The sequence below is a fragment of the Pholis gunnellus genome (assembly GCF_910591455.1).
Source record: "Pholis gunnellus genome assembly, chromosome: 7".
NCBI classification, from domain to species: domain Eukaryota; kingdom Metazoa; phylum Chordata; class Actinopteri; order Perciformes; family Pholidae; genus Pholis; species Pholis gunnellus.
In genome coordinates this window covers 15518749-15544690 of record NC_136533.1, presented here as the reverse complement: position 1 = coordinate 15544690, position 25942 = coordinate 15518749, and the positions used below count along the sequence as shown (strand labels likewise).

Here is a 25942-nt window from a genome sequence, read left to right as displayed (position 1 = left end):
TTTAACATCTGCCCTGAATAGACTTGGTAGTCAACACATGTCTGCAGTAATTATCATTTCAGATGGAAATATTGTGCTTTTTACTCCCAACACATTTACCAGATAGCTATAGTTACTAATTCATTTACAGACTAACAATTTACTAACATCCCACCAGATTAAAAAAATATGATGCGATGTTCTTAAAATATAAGTTCTACCTTGATTAAATTTAGATGTATGCATCAGAAACAATAATCCACTCCAGTATTATACTATGTAACATAACATTCTGCATATTAAATACATGTTGCTTTTAATGCTTCTGTACTTTTATTCAAATGTATTGAACTGTTTTTGCACAGTGCAGGATAAAGGATATTATTCTCCCTCTGACACTAAAGACCACTTGATGTCGCCGGTGCTTCTTTTGAAGCTGAGACACAGCAGGCTCCTCCCACACTTTGAGGAATATGCTGCTTTCAGGTTTCAGCAAAAACATTTAGGACCATCAAGCGACTGTTGACTGCGATTGTTCCTGGTATATATTATAAATCCCCCCCTCCCCCCTCCCCTGTGATAAACGGACAAATAAAGATGAATCGGTTTTTAGATAATCTTCGCGCCCTGTGCATTGCTGATGTCAACAGTGAGCGGCTGTAAGTTTCTAATTTCCCATTTTCCCCATGCAACAGCGAAGGCACCAGAACTCCCATCATGCGTTACATTCCTGCTCCGGAGCCAATCCACGCTGCAGCGGGGCGGGATGTTCCTGCCACGACGTCCCAAGTTTTCCAACTTCCATCTCCAACAATCCCGTCACCTCGGTACATCATGGCGTAGCAATGTGGACGGACGTGGGTAGTACTGGTCGCCACGGAGAAGTTCAGAAACCAAGTTACGTTGTCGTGGAGTTATTGTAAACAACCAACAGACTCACGGGAATCTCAAAGCTCTTCGAGCAGACTTTCGGTGAGTCTTTGGCTGTGATTCATTATTTACATTAACTTCGGTTTGGTGGCTAACGTTTAACTTAGCTTGTCGGAACAAACTCCTGTACTACCAGGGTCCTGGGACAAGTTATCTGGCTCACCGTTAACGCTCGTTAAGCTGTTAATTTTACATTTTTACATCACTTGTTGCATAAAAACCGTTGGAGCGTAACCCTGACTGTTGTTGTATCTTCCCCTAATTTAACCAACGTGAACCAGGTTCACTAGTGTTAACTGTAACGTCTCAGCCTAACTTTACAGTGATAGTAGTTTCATCTGGAGGTAACGTTTGATTTACACCAAAATATGAACCCATCACAACGTTAAAGGTTTCTGACGTGAGAGAGTCCGTCTATTGGTTTATGAGCGTTGTGCACTAGTAACGCTCACAGCCTGAGGCCACCTCTTCACAGACTAATCTGACCTGGTTTATTGTGGCCTTGAGGTGGTGCCGACTGAGATAAAACTACTTTGGAACATAAATAATGGAGTTAACCCGAGGTGGATTGACTCAGACTGTACATTTGGCGACGTTCACTGTCTGTGTTTTTAATCAGCTGTTGCATTGCCCTCCAGTTGACTTCTTTAAACAGTTTGGCCTCCCTTCTGAAATGCTTTCCAAAACAAATGAATTGTGTGAAAACCAAATACTAGGTAATGTCAAGGTACCCGCCAGTCTAATGCTGTTGATTATGAAGTTGTGTTGTGTCAAATTGTGTAACTTTACTCTGGGGGTTTTCCTTCAAAATGTTAATTATTGTTCAGATTGTAGGGAACCCCCTAAGGCTCTTTATTTCACCTTTTTACAGTCTTTTCTTGAGACAAGAATGCTAAAACATATTGTAAAATTGCAACAAGCTACTTTTTTTTATAGTTGTTCAGATATTGAGTGAGGCTGGGTAGGCTCACACACAACAAAACATCAAGTGTGTGTGTGGTGTGTGTGTGTGTGTGCACCTTTTAAACATTTGTATTTACATAACCTAACCCTCTGTACCACATGTGCACTGTTCAGTGTTGTATTTCTTTTTGGCATAATGTTAAAGACGAATAACTTCTTCGCCAAATGGAGGTAGAAGCAGTGCAGCCACGAGTAACATGATAAGAATGTGTGCTGCTGTCCAGCATACATTAATTGCAGCTTTGCTCTTTTGCATACGTACGAGCAGGAACAAATCCTAAAGAGGGAGAAAGGGCTCCTTCAGATTGGCACAGACTCCAGGTTTTCATATAAGCAGGCGTAGTTTGCTGGTATAAAATTAGTGATGATGTATTCTGCCTGCTCACTCGGGTTGTAAATAGCTGCAGGTTATACGAGAGCAGCGCCCTGCCGCCGCCGGCTGCATCGGCGGACACGCAGCCTGCTCTGCTACCACTCATGCACCCTTAAACTTGAAGACAATAACGTAAGCTCTGTCACGAGAGGAAATCACAGCAGGCAGGTTCGCTCGCACTATAACTATTTTAAGCATGTTTTTATGGTGTGGCACAACACCCTACATGGTTAGTGCCCAAACACACTTGGATGACGTTTAAAGAAAAGTGCAGAGCTGAATAGAGCATTCATCCAGCTTTTCTCCATGGAAATATTGTGGGAAGGTGACGACTGAGTCAAGGCCTGCATGACTCGAGACGTGGAAAGTGTCCTGATGTGGTGATACTTGGATCCATCCCCTTCATCTTCCTTTATGTTACCCGGGTATAAAAAGAACAAGTAAAGCAAACGGCTGTATGATTTATGATTGTAAATTCTTCTCTCCTCTGGCTTTTTAAAAAAATTTTTTTTTACCACCAGTAGTACAATACTAGCTGTGAGAGCCAGTTGCTTGGCTGCTGTAAACACTTTCTCCCGTCACAGACAAGTGGCCCGGAGGCTTATATTTTGTTTTCTATTTTCTGTGTGCGTGCAAGAGCAGAGTTGGCCGGTCATTCAGGACTGAGGAACTACAAGATCTTCTCTTTCTGTAGTGTTCAGTGAGGATGGGGTATGGTTCCCGCTGCCTGAAGGGACCAGAGCTCAAGGATATGAAAAGCCATTATTGTGGTCCACTCCCCCCCCCCCCCCTGTATTCATTATTCTCTGCATGTCTCAATGAATTATATGGCTGCTTTCACCAAAGGGCAAGATTGCTTTTTGCAGGGTTTTTTCTTCTGGTTTTGTTTTGAGGGCGCTGAGCTCTGAAAGGAGTATGCAGGTGTTGTTGCAAATGCAGTGTGTACTGTAGCGGAGCATAGCATTTTTTATTTTATTTTTCATGTTTTTGTCCTCTCATGCCTCTCGGTCAAAATACCTCACTACCATGAACAAAAGCCCTCTCTGTGTGTCTTATGGTTGGTCTAAGTGGTGCTTATAGAGGAGCGGACAGTGACACTTTGTTTTTGAGACTGATGCTGGCTTGTTGGAGATGTCTCCTTGGATAGCAAGCTTGAACTGATGACATACAGGTGCAGATAGTGCCTCTATAATGCATTCTTAACTAAGCAAAGATTAAAATACACTTAACTGATTAGTGGATGGACAGGAAATGCATCATCTGCTATAACTGTTTTAGTGATCAATGAATCACTTTCCCAACATTCCAATGTGAGGATTTAAAATAGCTAACTCAATATAAATATATATATATATTCATTTTTTTTTTTTTTTCAGAACAAGCAATGTAAACATACATTTGTGCTGTCATAAAACATGATCTGCAACTTTTTCACTATTTTCTGACATTTTATAGACAAACAATTAATGGATTAATTAAGAAAAAAAAATCATTTGTTTCAGCCTGGAAACACGCTCTGATCCACAGCTTTTGTTTAGTGTAGACAAAATAGGCAAAGTCCCCCTGCTGCTTGCTAGACAACCCTCCTTTGTTTTGACTAACATACCATGGAGGCGTCCCAGGACCCGAGGACACAGTGCACTTCTGGGATGAGGCATTCCTTTTGCTCAGATCTTATGTCCACTGAATCCAGGAAGAGCTCAGAGACGGTCTTTACGCTTGTTTAGCATTGATTGACACACGGACGGCGGCTCTCTGAGCGGCATGTTTGGTCTTGACCTGATGCGTTTGAAGTCTTGTTTGCTGAAAGCCACGTGTTAACCTTACCCATGTTTGCCTCTCTGCAGTGAGAGAAGAGCTGACTCAGGGTTTCCTTCATTCCACTTTGAGTCATAGTGATCCAAACTCTGTCTATGCCGTTAAAGACTTTCTGCTGTGCATTTGTCGTTGAAGTCGAGTGAGTTTTTAAATCTTCTTCTCATTACCAACAGTGACTGCGACGCTGGTATTGACCTTGCCGTTTCAGGCTTAGATGATATGTTAGAGATCCCTTTTAACTAAAAAAAAGGCTAAGTGCAAGAATACATGATTGTAAAGCTTCCCTCAAAAACATGAACCGTGCAAAGATTAGGGCTGACCAGGAGAGTGAGCTTGAAAAAGACATGGATGAGGACATTTGGAACCGTGTGAGGGAATGACAATTAAAATACAATTTAAAAGACCAATATCAAGCTCAAGTGGTCCAAAGCAAGACTAACTCAAATTTACCCTAAAACAGACCCAAGTTGCGACGGATGTCGTAATACCCCCGCCAATTTAACCCATATGTTTTGGTCATGCCCTGCTGTTGCAGCTTGCTGGTCGGTGATCTTTAACACTCTATCGGAGGCACTTTATACTGATTTCCAACCCAATGCAGCAGCAGCAGCTTTATTTGCTGTCACAGATAGACAACAGTTGCATACAATATGAAAAAGACGTGAAAGCACTTTTTACGACACTGCTTGCGCGTAGAAGAATATTATTACACAGGACATGAACAAATCCTCCTAAAGTGTCTATGTGGTTGAGTGACCTGATGCAAAGAGAGCATCAAACAGTCACATAAGGGGTTAAAGTCAAATTCCTCTCGCTATGGGATTCAGCTTTGACTTATTTAGGTAGACTTATGGTGTGCTTATTTTCCTGTTTTCCTTCTTTATTTCTGCCTAATGTTGCGTGTATATCTGGTAAGATACCATGTGGGACTGCTGATACTAGGTCTTGCACCATTGCTGGTTTTTCAGTGGGCATGATATTTTTAGGTTCCCTCTGAAAACACAGCCATTGAAATGTTATCTTTTGAATTCATCAAGTAATTTGAGCACATCGTTCCTTAACCTAAGTAAAAAAAACAACAACATTGTAATGGCCTTTTGGAGATAACTGTGAGAAACGGGTTTCTGCTCTGCACTCTGCTTCTCTCATTTGTATAAGTGTATAAGCAGTCACTGTAGGCAGCCTATAAGAGGAGCATTTTTACCCTCATTCAGGGTTTTACTGTTGGAAACCACTCAGCAGTTTACTGTGGAGCTGACTGGTGGCATGCTGGTTCCTCTCATCTCTTCTTGGCCTTGTGTGTGTGTTCTTGTGTTTTAGTGCATGCTTATTTTACACATAATGGAAAATGAGGCCACAGAAATGCTGAAATAACAGTGTTAGGTCTGTGGGTGGTTTCCATAAAGTTTGTAAATGGTGGTACGTCCCAGTGACGGGCACTCCCAGGATATGAGGCAGCTGATTAAAGGAAGAGGTGTGTGTGTGTGTGTGTGTGTGTGTGTGTGTGTGTGTGTGTGTGTGTGTGTGTGTGTGTGTGTGTGTGTGTGTGTGTGTGTGTGTGTGTGTGTGTGTGTGTGTGTGTGTGTGTGTGTGTGTGTGTGTGTGTGTGTGTGTATGCGCAGATGAGTGCCTCAGCATGCATGTTTAAGCATGCGTGAATATACAGCAGAGCCTTTTGATTTGACGATAATGGGTCTGTTGTGCCGCTGGGGCAGATGTCCAAGACTGGGACACTGAAATGTAACTCTGATCCAAACAGAGTGTCCAGTGTCCTATTGGCAGGACATTCATTCTGCCTATATTTGAGGTAAATGGCCTGATTGATATTCTGTAATGCATTATTCATCACCTGCTCAGGGATCAGAGAACAAATCAGCCGAGCACATATATCATTTTATTTTTTTTTGCTTTTCTGTAATTTTGCTCAAAACAGTCACATCCATCTCACAAACGGGTAATGTCCCCTTTTAGGCATAGCGGCTTGTTGAGGATGTCCTGCAGTCACAGCCTAATTCCTGGGTGGGAACCTTTTGTAATCACATGCTTAATGTCAACATTACTGCGCGTTGTGCCTGGAGAGCTGAACACCACTGTTTGCCGGATACGTCCTCTTTCTGCACTGTTGATATTCAGATCTCCAGCACACAGTACAGCTGTCATAACTGTTTTATTCCCCAGACTAAACTGTACTTATCGCTGCTCTGGGTGAATTGTCCCAATAATCGTGAATGTTTTCATTGTAAATTCCTCTCAGTTTAATGTGAGATTTCTTGTTGTCGTTTTATGTGTTACATAATGCATGTGTGGAGGTTTTTATGAAGCTTCTCTACAAAAGATAATATTAAAAAGCACTGTTTATTTTTTTTTCATCATTGTCCTTCCAGGTTCATCAGTGACTAAAGATGATGGCGGATGCCAGCGACATGTTGGCAGCTGCCCTAGAGCAGATGGATGGCATTATAGCAGGTATAGTCCTCCTATTACATTAAGCATCAACGTCATATTTTACAAATTTGGGCAGTCATTTAGTTTTTTTTACAGCTGTGTCAAAAGCATAAAGCAACACAGTCTCTATACGACCCTTCCAGGTTGAGTAAACATTGATAACACTATCTGGTGTAATGGTTTGTTGCAGAGCTGACATATTAAATAGACGTCACGTAATGTGTGAAAGGCTTTAGCATTTATTCTGTGCTCATTCAGGCTGGGTGGGTTTTAACTATGTTCACCAACGTGTGCTCAACAGCCTGACTTTTTAACAAATAGGGACACAAAACAGCAAAATGTGTCCCCCAAAGTAAAGGAGGGAAGTGTGTAGTAGTGAACAACACAAACTACAAAGAATTTAGCTTTTTTGTTGTTGTTGTTGCATTATGATAATAAAGCAGACATAACTGCATAGTATCCTAATTGCTCAAAGTATAAGGTGATAAATGGCAACCATACTTTCACTTTTGATGACACAAAGCTGGTGCCTGGTTGCCAGCCTGGCAATCGCTTTTAAGAGTGAGTGTTGAGCTCTGATTGTGTCTCAAAGGACCATTTCATTTCAGTTCCCCCAAACTGTTGTTGTTGCAAGAAACACCGGATGTGGGATTTTCCATCTGTCTGTCTTTGGGTTCTAGCTCCTCATGTTGGTCTCTCCTCTGTTGTGCTTCCTTACCTCAGGCTCCAAGGCTATGGACTACTCCAACGGGCTGTATGACTGTCAGTCACCCACCTCTCCTTTCATGGGCAGCCTGCGGGCGCTTCACCTTTTGGAAGACCTCAGGAGCGTCCTGGAGTTGATGGACACGGAGGAAAGGGAGAGTCTACGCTGCCAGATCCCCGACTCCACGGCGGACAGTCTGGTGGAGTGGCTCCACGGTCACTTGGTAAGATGTAGACCCATACATACTACGAGAGATCTGTAAAAGAGATATTACACAGATACCGTAATCGTCATCAGTTGAGAGCAACAATGCGTTTTCTTGTTATTCTTTTAGTTTAATAACTGGAACTGAAGATCACAAAGTATAGTCACATTTACTTCTTCTCCTCATCAGAATACTGTAGCCTCGGGTCAGATCCGTTTCACATAACTGGTTTATCTAAACATAGAAGATGTAGAACTGTAGGAAGGAACACTTCCCTTGTCTGAATCCGTTTACGTTGTGCCACCATGGAGGAGGTTTAGTCTGTGATGGGAGGACAGAATGTGCTGAGCATGCTTTAGCACATCTGGTTTGCTTGTGATTGTGCTCACTCTGTGTGCTGCATTAAAACTCTATGAAGGCAAACAAGCGTGGGCAAACAGTCCTGCGTGGAAGTAGACGACAGACTTGTTTGCCAAGCGAAAACACGGGTGTCCTCTGCTGAGTTCACTGGGAATACACGATGAAATGCGTGTGTGTGTGTGTGTGTGTGTGTGTGTGTGTGTGCGCTGCAAGAAGCCGGCTGACTTCTTGGGAACCAGAGTGGTGTTTGTTTGGGAGAGAGCGATGGGCTGCAGGCCAGATGCAGTGCTGTAAGTCACTCTGTGCACAGCAGTCTGAACGTGAGCCTTCCTCTCAGCCATGTACGGTTTGGTTAGTGCAGTGCAGCCCGTCACACTTTGATGTGAAGCATTTCATCTGAGATCATTATTAGGTGCAGGTTTTTTAAGATCAGCGGAATAAATAACTTACCTGTGCCGCTTACCCATGTCTGCACTTTTAACAGGTCAAAGATCAGTTCCTCTCCTTTTGTCTAATCCATATTTTGCCTTCTGTCCGTGCAGTCCAACGGGCACATCTCTCTGAGCGGGGCTGACCACTACCAGGAAAGGCTGTCCCGAATAGAAAGTGACAAGGAGTCGCTGGTTCTTCAGGTATCCGTCCAGCTATTCTTAAATAATCTTACCAGTTTCACAAGAGATGAAATCTCCTTCTGAAAAAGACTTCTTGGTTCCTCGCAGGTGAGCGTGCTGACAGACCAGGTGGAGGCTCAGGGGGAGAAGATTCGAGACCTGGACATGTGCTTGGATGAGCACAGGGAGAAACTCAACGCCACTGAGGAGATGCTACAACAGGTGTGTGTGTGTGTGTGTGTGTGTGTGTGTGTGTGTGTGTGTGTGTGTGTGTGTGTGTGTGTGTGTGTGTGTGTGTGTGTGTGTGTGTGTGTGTGTGTGTGTGTGTGTGTGTGCGCTTGCTTGTGTTTGCTTGTGTTGGATGTAGCAGGGGCTTCTCTTGTGCAGCTACTGAAGTAATGCAGTCTAATTTCCATCTCTACCGTGAGCACGAAGCACTGAATAATCATTATTATTATTTGAAGTATTTACAACAACAAGAATGCCTTTACTGCCAATATTGACCACACAGCAACCGACCTTTCTTTTTGTAATGTTCCCTTCTTCTATCATTGTAGGAGCTTCAGTGCAGAAGTGCACTGGAGACCCAGAAGCTAGATCTGATTTCTGAAGTGTCCAACCTCAAGCTGAAGCTGAACAACGTGAAGGAGGACAGACTTGATTTTGATGATAGATTTAGGGATAGTGAGGTATGTGAGCTGATTCTCAGGACAGGAATTCTCTTTGTTTCTGCCTTTTGTCCTTTCTCTCTCACCTCAATACACACAGACACACTTGACCACACAGCAAACTAGCCCTCATTCATGTTGACTGACACCTGTGTGGGGGCGGGACATCTCATTTTATTAAGTCGCTCTCAAAGCAGCTGTGTTTTGAGTAAGAAAAAAAGTTGATGATCGTTCTTGCACTTCAAGGAAACATTATCATTCACTGCACCATCCATAGGAAATGTGCCCGATGTGTTTGTTTTTTTTAGGTTATTTGAATTTACTGCCCTCCGGTCAAGCTTTACAAACATTAAGATGCCTATCGGTGGTTGTTTTCTGCTCCCAGAGGAACCATGCAGGATACTTGGAAAGCGTTCAAACACGTCATGTTGTTGTTGTAGCAGCGCTGTCGTCTCTTCCCCCCCCACTGGAACAAAAAGCTGCTGTCGATGTTCCGCCTCACGGCACATAAATCACTTCTCATCTACAAGCAGCTTTCTCTGAAGCATCCAGTCTCCAAGGAATTCAGTCCCTTCAAACCTATCTAGAGTTACTTTATACTTAATTTAACTTTGAAATAAAATGCATTTGAGCACTGCCATAGTGAAATTCACACTGGAAGATCAACGGCCTATTGGAGAGAATAAAGTATTACTAGTGTATCTTTTCTTTAATGGCATCAACCTGCTATGGACTGGAGATGAAATTTAGCCTGTATGGCTAAATCTGGCTCATCGTCGCTTCTTAAAACATATAAACATGTTTCAAAGGTCTGCTTGCTATTTTACTACAATTCTGTGATATGCACTTTCTATTTTCAGGATTTCATTCTTGAAATTAATGAACTGCGGTACAGATTGACAGAGCTGGAGAGTGAAAAACTACAGTATGAGAAGAAACTTAGATCCACAAAGGTGAGTTGTCACAGGAAAGTTTTCTCTGCGTTGATATGAAAAATTCTTCATGGCTTGCTTCTCATTATTTCCCGGCTGTTCATGTATCCTCCGGAGAGGTCTCCTCCAGCTAAACACACTGTTTTGTTGTTGTCCTTCTACAGTGAACTCCCACTGCTGTTGAAATAGTTAAAACTGTGTTTTCACAAGTTAACCTGAAAGAAGGTTGATGGTCTAGTATACTAGTTAAAATATCCCCCCGCTTCTGTAAACGACTCCCAGTATGATTTATTCATCTTATTTATATTTTTTCTGCTTTAGAGATTTTAGTGGCTGCTTTCAAGACTCTTTTTTTATTTTTATTTTTTGTATTTATATATATATAAAGGTGTTGTAATTTCTGTCTTATCGTGGGTGAGACCTCAGGAGAAATTGCACCTTTTGCAGTTTCCCATAGAGCTAAAAACACAGCTTTACGGTTTCTCTCTGTTCGTCAGCTGTGTCTGTTTTTTAATGTGCTGTTGTTCTTTAAATATCTTGCTTTGAATCCTGGGTATTCCATCTTCTTGACCGCTTCTCTCTTTCACATCTTGCATCTCTATATTCTCTCTCTTCCTTGGCTTGTCTCTCAACTGCTAGTCGCTAATGGCCAAGCTTTCTAGCCTGAAAATCAATGTGGGCCAGATGCAGTATGAGAAACAGAGGAAGGAGCTCAACCTCCAGGCTATGAAGGTTGGCTTTTGTCAGGACGACTGTTTTGCTTGCTGTATGATTATGGTTTTGACCTCTCCCTTTGGCTCCTCTTTTGTTTTTATTTTTCAGGGTAAAAATCATTACATCTGGTTTGCAGTATTATTTTAAGCAAAATGATGTCACTTTTGGTACACGCTGAAATCACTTGATTTACTAAACCATGCAGCACAGTGCGATGTATAAAGTCGGGGTTAGTCAGAAATGCCTCTTATTTAACTCTGCATCTACAGGGGACCACTTAAAGCAAACATTCACATTTTTCAAACCACAGGCATGCTTTCATTTTGGGGGTTTTCTTTCGAGAGTTGTCAGCGTTCTACTTCTCTGCGTCTTTCTTCATCCCTCATTGCACTCGTTTCTTTTTTTCTGATCCTCTTCATTAAAACCTCTTACAGTTTATTTTGTCTGTCTCTAAGCTTGCTTCCTATTGTGGTCACTTAAACATGTCTTTTTACATTTTTTTTTAATAATGGCCTGTATTTGTTATTCCCAGTCATAAGTGCTTACCCACCCACCTCACACATGTCGCCCTCCAGAGCAGGTGTGCCCTGCGTGTCTGTACGCCACGTCAGCATCTTTGAAACTCTGTGTTGTGGTTTGTTTGTAGCGTGGAGTTGGGGGTGGGGGGAGGTTGTGTCTGTGTGGAGGAAATACCCTCACTGTTGTCCTCTGTTGGACAGGAGGAGCTAGCCATACTGAGGAGGCAGCTGGAGGGCAGAGACGGAGAGATGAGGAGACTACAGGATGAGACAGGCTTCAAAGCCGTCGCCTCGAGCGGCTCAGATCCCACGGAGAGAGGTGGGAAAACCAGTCACTGAAGATGAGCATGCATGACGTTTAAACTCCTGGTCATATGATTGAGTGGTAATATCGAGGGATAATTAGCAAAGCAGTAGGCTAAGTTTTTGTTTCATAATTCTTTGTCCTGTTTAGTCTCTCATCCAGATGAAACTCTTAGAAAGAGGCTGAAAGAAAAACGTAAGGGGGGTTTTTCTACTTATTTTTATTATTGCACTTTATTACTGCACCCCTCTCAACCCCTGTTTGCATGAACGAGCATGAGCCATCTGAACTCAGCTTGTCCATTATAACCCATTGGAGTGCTAATACCAGACCACAAAGCATCACATCACCAATCTGTTGAACTGAAGACCAAAGTCATCCATAAGCTGTGTGTTTTTAATGTCCACCCTGGAACAGCAACAAGGAATGTCTGCTTTGTGTTTTCAACAGGAATGAAGGAATGAATTGTGTTGTTTGTCATAACCATTCAGGCTGCTCACTCATCCTCCTGCCTCATGTTCTCCAACAATAATCCCCTCCTGTACCCGTCGGTATCGCTCCTCTAAACCTTCCCTCCCTCACACCAACAACCAGTGTGTGTGTCCTGCTAACCTGTCATGTTGTTGTCGAGCTCAGTGTTGTGTGACAGCTCATCATCACAAGTGCTGTCTTTATATCTGTGCCTTACCCCATCAGTGGTCTTTCACTTACGTAGAACAATTTCATTTTTTGCACATATGTGACTCAGATCTTTTTTTTTTTCATGATGGTGTGAACAACACACGTCACATGGAATCTGACCTTTTCAATTTTTATCTTTTTGCAATTTGACCTCAGTCATATCGGAATTCTTGCAACTTTTATGTCACTCTACATCGACATTTGTCACAATTCTGCACTTGTCACTTTGCGAATGCAAACAAGGAAGAGAGGCGCTGACAGATCTGGCTCAGACTCCGCATCTACACACACACACACACACACTCATACAGAAGTAGCAGCCATTGCTCCACAAAAGGCCATAATTAAGAATACGGCTCTCTATCCCCTCATCATCTTCCTCGTTATCATCTGCTCAAAAATTCTCTGTCTTGCACTCAACTTATCAACTTATAAATGAAACCGTAAACGCTGACATCAGCGGCCTCCATGTTTACTTCCGTACAACAGCGTGCTGCAGGTGACGTCCTTGTTACAGTTCTTCTGCACATGCGGGTCAGTTCAGGAGGGTGACTAGGTCACACTGGGATCTGATATTGGCTACATTTAAAAAACAGCCAAACAAAAAGATCATAATAAGGCTTTCAGTGTGAACAAAGAGTTCTGAATCAACACTACTTTTAATACTTTTTGAAGATGAGTGGAATCCGATTCATCGTGTGTGTGTGTGTGTGTGTGTGTGTGTGTGTGTGTGTGTGTGTGTGTGTGTGTGTGTGTGTGTGTGTGTGTGTGTGTGTGTGTGTGTGTGTGTGTGTGTGTGTGTGTGTGTGTGTGTTAATTTCTTGTTAGATATCACATTGAAGTACCTTTTTTTTTTTTTAAGTTGTTGAATTACTTAAAAATAAAAAACCTGTGCGGAGAAAGGCTGAATAACTGAAGATCTCTAAAGTTGAGGGTTGACCGCGCACAGCGTTGTAGCAGTATGTGTGTGTGTGTGTGTGTTCTGAAAAGCGAAAATGTTCTACCAAAGTGAAATATGTGAAAAATCTGCTCACACAAGGATACGATTAATTAATTTGACGAACTCTGAAAAACAAAGAATGCAGCTATGGTGTTCCTGGAATGACGGCCAGCTGATTGTGTTAAGTCCTCTAATGTCACCCTGTGTTCAGGCTCATTATCCATATCCTCTTTGTCACCCTGTCAACGCTACAGTTCTCTGTCTGTAATAATCGTCTCTCCTCACTAGATGTGGAAGTGCAGAGAATGAAAAAGGCAGTTGAGTCGTTGATGGCGGCCAATGAGGAGAAGGTACAGCTGACACGTTGTAAAGTGAGTCGGCTCTCCTGGAACATTTGTGGTTTTAATTGTCTTTGACTTTGCAGGATCGTAAGATTGATGAACTAAAGCAGTCGCTGCTGCGGTATAAGAAAGTTCAAGAGATGGTGATGTCAGTGCAAGGGAAGAAAGGTGAGACATCTGTCAGAGTAAATGAATGATATTTATGTCTGCGATTAAGATCTGCCTCAAAAGCTATGCTGCTATGTAGTTGATTTTGCCTGGCTTAGCCCGTTCACTGCATTTTATGTACACTTAACATTACTGCAAGCCATTTGTCACAGCATATCATATGTTTTATTGTGATATCCAATCTAGGTGGCCACTGGATTTCTTTCAGTACAATAAGATAATCATCTCGCAGAGACTCAAACTTGAGCTAGAGATAATGCACCACAGGGAACAACTGGTTAGCCTTTTCTCAAGTCTAATTGGTTGAGAGCAGGGACTGCTTTGAAAACTGCCCTTGTTGGTGTGTTGAAGGACACTCTAACATTTGAAACTCGAGACAGCTGCCAAACAGCAACCCCTTTTTAATCTATTTGGCTTCTTGTTTTCCTATGGGTGTATTTGTATTTCCCTGAGCTTGCTGCTTGCTGATACACTCGTTCTATCAGCTTTCTTCTGTAGCTTTCTGCAACACATTTCATTTTAGCTTGTCTTTTAAAATCTGTCTAGAGATAATAGACGAGGTAAGTCTTCTCAGACTGTTTTTCTGTTTAGAGGTTTCATCGATGCTAAATAAAACGGCTGATTCTGAAATTGTACATGTCAAATTTTCATGTGCATTTTCATCAAATGTCTACTCCAGAGAAAAGCGGAGACACCGAGCACATCGAGAGTCACGGTGATGAATCCATTGCATTCTTGTCAACCGACGCTGTGTTTGGAGAGTCAGAAAAGTATGAATTTACAGACGTTGAACAACTGAAAAGGAGGAGCCCAGATGAGGTTTGTGTGCCATAACATGTGTGTCACAAATGCTAGCATCTAAAAATCAATCTAACAGTTGTTAGAGTATTTAAACAGCAAATACTTTAAACCATAAAATCACAAGAAATGTCATTGTTGATGTCGAGATGTAAGATGCTAAACTTTGTATTAGAAACCTCAGATTATTGTAGGTTGTGTTATCTTTCTAATGTTTTGCTAATGAATGCTATTGACTCTTGTACTGCAGGTTTTTTTCAAATGTTTTCCCCTCAATACACTTCAAATCTCATTAAACTCTAAAATGCTCAATAACACAGCAACAGCTCACATAGATTTCACACTTGTTGAATGAGTGTTGACGAGTTCTACAACCAATTAAATGAATAACACCGGCTGTCAGTCCTCTAAGCATGTGTGGAGATTAATATTAATAATGAGCTGTAGTCTCATGGCCGCAGAAGAATATGCAAGTTCATTTTTTAAGACTTTGATTTTAAAAAGGGTATTTTCTTGTGTATATTTCTGTCCTCTGTCCGTGCTCTGATCTGTGTCTAGTTGGAGATCCTCAATGGACTGAATGAAGAGCCTTCACCCACATTTTCAGATCCAGAAGCAGCATCAGAGTCGGCACCAACAGATGTGGAAAGGTTAAATATAATTGCTTCAGTCATACAGAGTGTGAGAAAGTGTCTCAGTAGCGTTCTTTAAGTTCCACATGATGAGAAGATTTGTGTAACAGCAGTTCATGTCCTGTAGCCCCAGACTGCTGCTAATGACTCACTATCTCTACTGCACTGCTGTGAGTTAAATGTGCATTGTTATGGTTTGGCATTTCAGCAGCCGAGATGCTACAAAGACTGGCAGCCAGGACCAGCTGGATAGGAGCAATAATCAAAAGGTAAAAGGTACTCATTTTAAAAAGGGGGGGGGGGGGATGTTTGATTATTATTTAGCAAAAACGTTAATGCATTCCATTACTTCCCAGGAAGTTGTTTTGTAACAAATACAAGTAGCCTTTCACCTTCGCTAAAACGTCTCTTTGTTACATGTCTCACTCGTTCGCTCTCTCGTCTTCTCTTTGTCTTACTGTTTGTCTTATTAGTCTGTAAAATGCACCGTAATGTTTGTAGCCTTTTAGAATATCCTACATGTTGTGTGCAGTCCACATTCTTAATTCTGTTTCTTTACAGTAAAAGTTACACTATTTTAATATGTGGCTACAAGTGTAGCATGTTAGACTTGACCAGTACTTGTAGGCCAGTATGTATGAGCATGACAGTCATGTGGGAGTAACGTTTTATGTCCTCTTCAAGAATGCCAGGGAAGAGATCAGTGAAAAGCCGCCCATGAGTCCCTCGGCCACCTCGCCTGCCACCACAGAGGAAGACAGCTTTGGCTCGAGAAAGGCTCGTTCATCCTTTGGAAAGGGCTTCTTCAAGATCCGTGGGGGCAAGAAGACCGGCAGTACCCCTAACCTCGGTAATCATTTAGCAGCCAGACGAGCCCTAAAGGTGACTCGCTCTGTATTTGATGCCATTTTGACATTAAGATAGCAGCCGTGCAAAATGAAGCGACTGTTTACTAGAGTGAGATTTTGTTCCACCATGAACGACTTTTTTATTTTCCCAAGCCACACCCATGGAGCATACTATATGGACCAAGACCGTAATTTGCAGCCCACACAAACTGTGGTCCCCATTTAATTATGGAAGTCTGTTTCTGTGCTGGTGCATACCCTTCCTTCCTTCTGGGTGTTTTGTGTGTGCGTGTTGTACACATGTATGTCTGCGTTTGTTCCACCTCTACAGTCCTGTTTCAATCATAATGTCTGCCCTTTGTCTTGTTCTTTTTCTGTCGGACCCTGTCGTGTGTTGTGTGTGCTTTGTAACACATGAAGACCGCAACCGGAGTGCAAGTGCGCCTATGCTAGGTACAGTATAGACCACAGCTCGTGGAAGGGTTGAAGACCGCAAAGGGAACGGCTGATTACATCCTATATTGCTGTACACCTTTTGCCCTTTCTAAACTCATCCATCCAGCTGACGTCTTTTTATCGTCCCGTCTCGGCGCTTCAACAGCCACACCCTTGTCACTACCCATTGTTGCACAAATGTCCAGCACACAGAGAGTCTGTTGTTCATTTGTCTGCACGTATTTGTTTACGCTCTTCTTTTTCCGTCAAACCCTTCCCCAAACACACATCTGTTTCAAGATCCAGATTATCAGATCAAATGATTTATTTGGATCTTGAAGGCCTCCCACCAAATAAATCTAAATCAAAACTAACGAGCCTCCTTTTTAATCTAATAAAACGACTATTTTATTCCAGACTTAGTCAGACATCAGCTGTGTCTGATGCATGCATACTAGAGCGGGCATTGCTTTTGATGCCCACCGCCATAACCTCTCGTTCTGTCTAGGTCTAGGAGACATCACGTGAGCATCACGTGGCATTTCATCACGTCTGTGTTTTCTGGGTCTCTACACTGACCCTGTGCAGCAGCTCCGTCTCCGCTGATCCGTGCATGTCTCCCACACTGATTCTCATGATGCTGATTATTTTCTGTGGGCATTTCTTTGTACAGCTGAAACGGAGCGACAGGGCACGGACCATCTGGATCTGGCCGGGCTGCCACAGAGGTCGGCTAACAGCGACAGCACCAACACACTGTCTACGACCCCAGAGAGCAGGAAGAAATCCAAAGGAATAAAGAAACTCTTTGGGAAGTGAGTTGATAATAACGTAGAAAGTTACATATAGAATCTTAAGCTCTTGATTTTAGAAAAAACATTTTGAATGCATTTACAATAATGCCTATAAATGTTTATATGCAACACTTTCAGATTCAGTTAGAAATATGAAAAAATGTGCAAAGAATTTAAGCACAAAGGCCGTAATTTGATTGTGGGGATGTTTTAACATGTGGAATTTAATGTCATATTTTGAAGGCTAAGAAGGAGTCAGTCTACCACATTTAACCTGGATGACAACCTACCAGAAGGTGACTTCAAGAGAGGTGGAGTGCGAGCCACAGCAGGACCCAGATTGGGTTGGTCTCGTGACCTCAAAAGAGAAAACGAGTAAGTCTGAATGAAGAGACTCAGTGTGTGGTTTGCTTGTTTTGAACCTCTGGTGTACAATGAAATTCAGAAACCATGAGAGGATTTTTGATAAAAGCAGTTTTTGTTTGCATAACAAAATGCATATTCTATACTCCCAATTTATACTTGTATGTATTTGTTTGTTTCCTTTTTATACCACTACAAGGGTGTCCCTGCATACCTTTGTGAAAGTTTTGACTTTCTGTTCATTTACTTCTTTCATTAGCGACGTTGATGCTCCTTTTGCACGCTGGTCAAAGGATCAGGTGTGCGACTGGCTGCAGGGCCAGGGTCTCGGCCTTTATGTGAACATGGCTCGTGTGTGGATCTCCTCCGGACAGACACTGCTGCAGGCCTCACAGCATGACTTGGAGAGGGTGAGATGAAGCAGAACAATTTAATACGTTTAGCAAAGCTGGCAGACTGGCCAAGCGTTCTTGTTGTTGAACTTACTACAGAACGGAGTACCTCAGATGATGTGTAGTCTTTACTTGTCTTCTTGTGGATGTTCAGGAGCTGGGCATCAAACACCCGCTGCACAGAAAGAAGCTGCAGCTGGCTCTGCAGGCCCTGGGCTCAGAGGAGGAGGATAATAAGGGAAAGCTGGACTACAACTGGGTGACGAGTGAGTACCAGCGAGTTATCAATGATCTGCTGGTCAGAGCAACTCTGAAGCCATTTTGGGGCCATTTTTCTTTGTTTTTGTTCTTCTTGACCAATTCTACTCAGTTATATTTAACGGTTAACTTGACTTCTTCCGTATGACATTTTGCTCTTTCTGTTCACTGTCAGGATGGCTGGATGACATTGGTCTGCCTCAGTATAAGACCCAATTTGATGAGGGGAGGGTGGATGGTCGCATGCTGCACTACATGACAGTGGTGAGTGTTGTCTGCACAGACCTCGCAGAGAAGGTCTGGCGACTCCAGTGCCATCTCGCATTAGGATATACATACAGAGTCAGATGAGCTCCACCGGCGATGGCCTGGTCTCACCCTCTCCATTTGGGACAATGCTGAAGTCGCACTACAGTATATACTTCTAAGTTCAGGGAATGTGCATTTTTACGGAAAAAGCCTATAACGTGCTTTTAAAATATATACTTTGTCACAGCTTCAACTGAATTTTGCTTTTATTGTTTGAATTTTACATTAAGTCATTGGTGTCTTACTTTGTTCCTCAGGATGACCTGCTTTCTCTGAAAGTGGGGAGTGTCCTGCATCACCTCAGTATCAAGAGAGCTATCCAAGTGCTCCGACTCAACAACTACGAGCCCAACTGCTTGCGTCGTAGGCCGTCTGACGAGGTGCCTTCACTTTAACATCACCTGATAATGAGCAACCTGTTTCAAAATGCTCAGCTGTGTGTGTGTGTGATCATAATCCGTTCCTAATCAGTGTTTGTTTGCATCCTTTTTCTGTGAATTGTGCCTGCAGAACAATATTTCTCCAGCAGAGATTTCCCAGTGGACCAACCATAGGGTTATGGAGTGGCTGCGGTCTGCAGACCTTGCTGAATACGCTCCCAACCTGAGAGGCAGCGGCGTGCACGGAGGCCTGATGGTGAGAGTCTGGCGCTCAGTCTTCCTGAGGAACAGAGGTTCTCTTCTGAAAGTATCCACTCCTAATACATTTCCTCTCTCTCTACAGGTTCTGGAGCCACGGTTCAACGTGGAGACCATGGCTTTGCTGCTGAACATCCCCCCCAACAAGACGTTGCTACGCCGCCACCTCGCCACACATTTCAACCTGCTCATTGGCTCAGAGGCCCAGCAGCTCAAACAGGAGTGTCTAGAAAACCCAGACTACACTCTGCTGACTGCCACCACGAAGGTCAAGGTAATGCAAGGATAGACTATCCGTGCTTCACAATAGTACCGCTAGAACTTCTCTTACAGTGGTCACAAGGGCTACCTTGTAATACCCCTGAATAACCAAGACAATCTGAACTTTGTATTTTACATAATGATTTGACATTTTATAAACGGTAAATTATTCTGTCTCTTTAAACTCTTAACGTAACTATTCAACGTTGGATTAGTGGATGTCCGATCAGTTTTGATTGTACAACAGAACTTCCTTGTTCTCTCGGCTTGTATTGCAAACTAGCTACTGTAGGCCTCCAACAGCAACAATGGCATTCCAAAATATGAGTGCAGAAGATGTTATGGGGGATACATTTTACAGTGTTTTGGCTGACTCAGATATGTAGCAGTATTTGAGCCATATTATGTGGCTGAAGAAATGCATGTGAGAGCTAGTTGTGCCAGAGGATATGGATGCCGGGACCCCTCCAATCCATCTTGGTACGTCTCGGCACTGCCGGCACGAGAACTCCGATTCCTCTGTCAGTATAGCGCTCACTAGCAAGAATTAATATTTATATTATATATGTAAAATCAACACTGATTGGACATGCATACAAATTTTCTCTTTGAATTTTAGATGTTTGTTTACATTATACTGCAATTGGTTATTCCCAAAATCTGGTAACAAGTTATTGAAAGGTTTAAGATTCGTCAAAAAGGAAAACATTCCTGCATATCTAAGGGTAGCTTTATAACACGTATATACTTTATTTCCTTGTCTTCTCTCTCCTCGTTCATACCAGCCAAGAAAACTGTCATTTGGTAACTTTGGCAGTCTGAGGAGGAAAAAGCAGGAAGAGACAGAGGAGTACGTGTGTCCGATGGACGTGGAGATGCCAAAGGGACGAAGCTTTCAGAAAGGCTTCGAGCTCCAAATCTACGAGGACGACCTGGACCGGCTAGAACAGGTGAGCTAGCTCTTCAAAGGGACTGATGATTTTATTTAGACCTAACACTTATACATCTAATTGCATGTAAGTATATCTTAAATCTATGTGAAATATATTTATTGTGTGCATTATATGTAGAGAAAAAAAAACCCACTCCCGATTTTAATGAGGTTTGGTCTTATGATGTTTTCTTATTGCGTGTAAATTGTCACCAGTGTTGCTTAGAAGGTTGGGTTTGTTTTCTCAGAAGATCTTTACTCAGTAATAGAGTCTGTACATCTTACGTTTCCATATTCTATTGGGGGTTTCAGTTGATTAATTTTGAAAACTGCTTCCTGTTTCACAGATGGAGGACTCTGAGGGAACTGTGAGACAGATCGGAGCTTTCTCTGAGGGTATTCAAAACCTGACGGTAAGAATTTCACATTGACCAGGACTCATAGCACGCTGTACTCATTGATAATATTGTTTCACAAGCTTATTATATTGTTTTCTACACTGTGCCTTTTATCAGAGCATGCTGAAAGATGATGAATTCTTCAAAGAGGCGTCAAATTCACCAAACCCCAGTGTAACGGATGAGGACTACACCGCATGAGAACGTCGGCACATTGAGACCGGGTCCTGCTGTGAATGAAACTCTGTGCCAATCCTCTCCACTCGCACACAGACTTGTCTCGACAAACCCCAACAATGCTCCCACATTTCTTCTTAGTGTTACATTCAAAGATGAGCCAAAAGTATTACAGTGTTTCTTTTTTTTCTTTCTTTTTTTTCTTTTTAAACAAAGGTGTTGTGACAGCCTACAGTCCAGTAGCCACTATCACTCCTGAACTTTGTCTCCGTTACTGTCGTCTGATGACAGCTAGGGAACATTTAGGGCAACACCACTGCTTGCCTACCAGCTGGTTTCTGGAGATATTTTGTACTCAGTTGTGTACTGGCACATTTCTATTTATGATAGAACGGAAGTGTCATCCAGCAGAAAGAAATATGCCAATATAGATTTTAATATATGTCTTTTAAATTCCTTTCTGACTGTAGAAATATTGAAAAAAGAAGTGATATGCTGAGAAGATTTTCCCATTTTTAGAAGTTGGTGTAAAGTAATAACTCCGAAACAGCTGCTATGTTTTCTACAGAACTAAACCCTGCTAATAACACAGGAATTGTCATATATTTTATCCTACACTGAACATTTTACAGGTTTTCACTCAACAGTAATGTTCAACATGTATTTGCACCAATGCATATCATACAATACAATGCCTAATGAATATCATTGCATGGTCTTGGAATTCAACACATTTACAGTATGTAAGTTCTTGTTTTTTATTTTTTTTTATTTTCTACTATAAATTGATTTTTAATGGAACCCTTATTTTGGAAAGCGTTGTTGCATATTCAGATTTGTGAGCTAACATAATGTCCGATTTATTGGAAATAATAATGTCATAATGCAACCCTTGACCATACATGTTTTGTTTTTTTACTTTTATTAATTTCTTAGATCAATAAAGTTATTTAAATAATTTTGGATTTTCGTCAAAAGTAGCAGTCCAGCTGCAATAAGTCCCCGGTTGGTGTTTGTTTCAGAGAAATTGTCGAGTGAAAGTAGAAATCTTCTGATTACCAAACAGATTGTTTTTGTTTAAATGAAGATCTGAATGATGAACCTGGAGACAAAACATAGCAGCCGTGGAATCATCAGGTCCTTCCTGAAGGCATGTCTAATCTCAAAGTTCTCATAGAGTCCAGGTCAACCAATGCCATGTTTTATTCTTTGGCAATTTAATTAAAAACAGCTTTTTGGGGAATATCCAGCATGTGAGCACATTTGCAAAAATAATAAAAAATCTCAAAGTTGGATTTTGGCTCAAGGTCTCATGACATGTTTGTAAAGTTAGCAAATAAATTCATACACGTGCAAACTTTAACCAGTACCATGCAGAAGACACTGCCCAGATGGGTCACCCACCACAAATAGGTTAATGTCAAATAGTATAGAAGTGCGTGCAGTACGCGCTTCGAGGGTGACCCTAATTTGATGTTTCTCTTGTGTCCGTAGAGTGACAGCATCCGGGCCTGCTGTCTTACAGTGTTTCTCCATTGGTTTGATGCATTTAACGAGAGCCGGAATTAAAGTCATACATGTTGGACCTCCCTGCATTTAATTCATTGACCAAGGAACGAGTTGGAGAAAGCATGCTTTCTATGTTACAGCGGTGCAAGAAAGCTGTGTAAAAACAGAAGATCATTCGCGTCTATCTTTCTGAAGTTGTGATCACTGCGTCGCCTACATTTGTAGTTTATTAAACACATTTGGCAGAAGAGCATCAAATCAATGAGATGGAGCGCCCTCTGATGGCTATACAGTCAAAACGTAAACATCAGAGCGAGTTGGTTTACATTCGCCCATGCGCAATTAATGGACACGGACAAGCCCTGCAGGATATATGAAGATCGGGTTGAGACTGGACTGGAAACAGACACGAGAGCACTCTGCAGTCTGAGCTAACGGAGTGAAGAAGCATGATGGCTGCAAGGTGTGTACTTTTTTTTTTTTTTTTTTACCAATTACTAATAAAATGAATATCATTGTTGTAGTCAAGTTAAGTTTCTTAAGTTATTTTATGACTAGAACATCAACAGGTATTTTTTTTTTCGTAATGCTCTAGGCAATTCTTTTTATTCTAATAGTGTTCTTTTATCTCCACTCTTTGATGTATTTATAGAGAATGTGTTTAACGTGTGCTGTGCAGGTTCTGTGGATTCCTCGCCCTTCTGTGTCTCAGTGGGCTGGATGCATCGAGGTACAGTAGACAATCGGAACGTTTCTCATGACTTACTGTGTTTATTCAGTTTGACAGTTTTTCTCAGTTTTTCTCTCATGCCTGACCTTTGTGTAACAGACCAACTGTAAACCAGGAACTGTCCGCTATTTTCAATGAGCTGTGGGTGTTGGATGTGAACCGCCTGACGCCTGCGACGGACTACACGATCTCTGTTCAGGTACGAAGCACCTTCTTATTCTGACAACACTCAGCTTGTCTCCTGTTTTCACAAAGGTACATTCTGTGTTTGGACTGTCCAGGGTAGAGCCAGTTTTGTAAACCAAGGCAGCCATGTTGTACGGGATCACGCTTCACAGCCTCTGTTCTCCAATGTTAACGAGACCAAACTAACGCACACAACCACCTACTCCCGTAAGTGTCTCTGTAAAAAACAGGGGTATATTTCATCTTTCTGGCCATAAAAAAAAAATCCAGCTCATTTGCAGACTGTGATAAATGAAACTTTTTTTTTCCCCTGGCAGTGTTCATAAATCTCCTGGACAACTTTGAGCGGTCCACAGGCGTGGCTGAACTAGTCACAACAGAGGAACTGACAGAGATTAATCTCTTCCTGGATGCTGTCTTAGAGACAGAAGTCATGAAGGTAAATTTGACATGTTACAACCAGTTGCATCTACCCAGCCATGTGTTTTGACAACTCTGTTACTATAGTTTCTGTTGCACAACACCTCATTCCTTGCACCTTTTTGTTTGTCTGGATGTCTTGTCAGGGTAGGAAGATGACATATATAATACATTCTAAGTTGTTTTTGTTCCAGTTTGTTCTTTCCCCACGTTTTGGGGTTTTGAGACTGCAGCACTGTACACATTACTCCAGGATGTTAGAGAGAGAAAAACATCTGTGTGCAGCTGTGGAATGCATAGTTGGCCTCAGCTGTTCTCCCCAAAGAGGATCGGTTGGGAAAAACATGCTGTACTTGTTAGATGGACCTGATGGCCGTAGTTGACGTCAGGACTTAAGTTTTTTGCAGAGGACAATACCATCTTTTAGTATTTTGTTCCCTCTTGTTACTCAAGCTTGTAATAGGATCTTCCCACACCAACAATGTCTGTTACATACACAATCATGGACAGTACAGTTTGCAGTGGAGTGCTTAGTAACACTCTCTTTAGACTGTGTATAACGGAGGTGTAAGCAAAGAGAGAAATATATATATATATATATATATATATATATATATATATATATATATATATATATATATATATATAACGTGTACAAACATTTTTAAGAGAACATTTAAGAAAAGAAAAAAAGATAATGGACATACAGTAAATATACAAATTCTGAAGTAAAGTCATAATAGCTGAGTGAGTGTCAGTAAGTCTGTTTCTTGTACATTGAATAAGTCTTTCAACAAATACTAAAGTGCAACACATTCTATATCATGTTACCATGTTAACACTAAAAGGCCTCTGGTTTAGTTAAAATGTTCTTTCAAAGTCTGACAAACAATTTTAACTGTTGTAAAAAGATTTGAGAATAGATAAGTTAAAACGTGTATCACAAGGTTAAAAATAATTAAATATAAGAATACATCTGAATGTGGATTATGTTTTTCCTCATGTTGGGTCACCTCAATAGAGCTGTACGTCATAATTGTGATTTGTCCACAGAGGGCTCATCGGTACCTGGTGAGCAAAGCACAGTCCAGCTCTGACCTGAGGCACTTTAAGAGTCAGCTGTATTTGATCTGGTTCCACCTCTACCACAGGCATAGAAACACAGGGTGAGATGCCCGAACAGCTGCAGATGATCGTGTCTGATTGTTGAATTCATCAGAGAATCTGTGTGCGCACCGAAAGCAAACGAGGGATTTTCTCTGATTTTGTAAAAAGTTATGTAATTGTTTCTAAGTAATATTTCATTTTGTTTGGTATCTCTAAACATTCACCAGCCTGGACTCCTGTGGATTCGAGCATGTGTTCGTTGGAGAGACAAGATCTGGAACAGAAATCATCGGTTTTCACAACTGGATCCAGTTCTACCTGCAAGAAAAAAACATGCACTTGGACTACAAAGGATACAAGGCCAGGGTACAAGACTTAGTGAGTATAACAGTGTGTAACTTAGTGAGCCTTTCTTTCTGTAGCAGCTTGAGTGGTTTTCTTTATTTCTTTATTCTACTAAAGTAACATTCATGTGTTTCTGCCCTCAGCCCGATCAAGACGACCACGTTCTGAACCTCCAGTTCAGCTGGCACGGTTTGGTGAAGCCCGTTGGCAGCGCCTTCATCGGGACAAGCCCTGAGTTTGAGATGGCGCTCTTCACCATCGTCTTCCTCATGAACACAGAGAGGAGCACCACGGTGCTGGTCAACATCGACCAGTGTCGGATGGAGCTGGTGGTCATCAGACATGGACGCTCCCTCGGGACGGCGTACCCAAAACTGCTGAGCAGCAACAGCAGACATGTCAGGCAGCAGCACTCAAACTGATGTGGAGTATCTACTGACCCAAAGTGATACTCACATTATAATGTTCATGCCCAATAAGCTGAGGCACAAATGTACTGTGGTTTAGTTTCGACGCCACAGACCTTCTTAGTATATGACATGTGTAAACATCTGTAATTTGTATCAAGACAACTGTAAACTTGATTAATTTGTCATAAAATTTCAATAAAAGTAGTTTGAAAGTCATCTATTTGGTGTGTTTATGAAATGTCCTTTATGCTTTGAGTTTATATAAAGTTAAGTATCAAGTAAGTCAAATCCAAGTCCAGCTCTGATTGAGTTTCTGGAGAAGTGCAGTGGCAGCAGAAGTTTCAC

The 25942-nt window shown here is 41.9% G+C and overlaps 2 protein-coding genes across 4 annotated transcripts; both read left to right on the top strand.

Moving 5' to 3' along the window:
- The first annotated feature begins 812 nt into the window (after positions 1 to 812).
- On the top strand, positions 813 to 22146 carry ppfibp1b (PPFIA binding protein 1b). Of its 3 annotated transcripts, XM_079162355.1 has the most exons (26): positions 813 to 951; positions 6448 to 6529; positions 7232 to 7437; positions 8322 to 8411; positions 8499 to 8612; positions 8948 to 9079; positions 9919 to 10011; positions 11424 to 11541; positions 11677 to 11721; positions 13436 to 13497; positions 13572 to 13656; positions 14336 to 14475; positions 15013 to 15104; positions 15295 to 15355; positions 15771 to 15936; positions 17043 to 17184; positions 17407 to 17538; positions 17786 to 17936; positions 18073 to 18184; positions 18352 to 18440; positions 18743 to 18865; positions 18996 to 19121; positions 19209 to 19397; positions 20170 to 20334; positions 20663 to 20728; positions 20831 to 22146. In XM_079162355.1, the coding sequence occupies exons 2-26, from the start codon at positions 6466 to 6468 to the stop codon at positions 20912 to 20914; spliced, it is 2847 nt and encodes a 948-aa protein (XP_079018481.1). In that variant the 5' UTR covers positions 813 to 951; positions 6448 to 6465; the 3' UTR covers positions 20915 to 22146. The 3 variants fall into 3 exon arrangements, with proteins under 3 accessions (XP_079018481.1, XP_079018483.1, XP_079018482.1); XM_079162357.1 differs by lacking the exon at positions 8948 to 9079; XM_079162356.1 differs by lacking the exon at positions 11677 to 11721.
- A 608-nt stretch (positions 22147 to 22754) lies between these two features.
- On the top strand, positions 22755 to 25807 carry endouc (endonuclease, polyU-specific C). Its single transcript, XM_079162317.1, has 8 exons — positions 22755 to 22862; positions 23079 to 23129; positions 23229 to 23328; positions 23411 to 23522; positions 23633 to 23754; positions 24789 to 24901; positions 25070 to 25220; positions 25331 to 25807. The coding sequence occupies exons 1-8, from the start codon at positions 22849 to 22851 to the stop codon at positions 25607 to 25609; spliced, it is 942 nt and encodes a 313-aa protein (XP_079018443.1). The 5' UTR covers positions 22755 to 22848; the 3' UTR covers positions 25610 to 25807.
- The last annotated feature ends 135 nt before the right edge of the window (positions 25808 to 25942 follow it).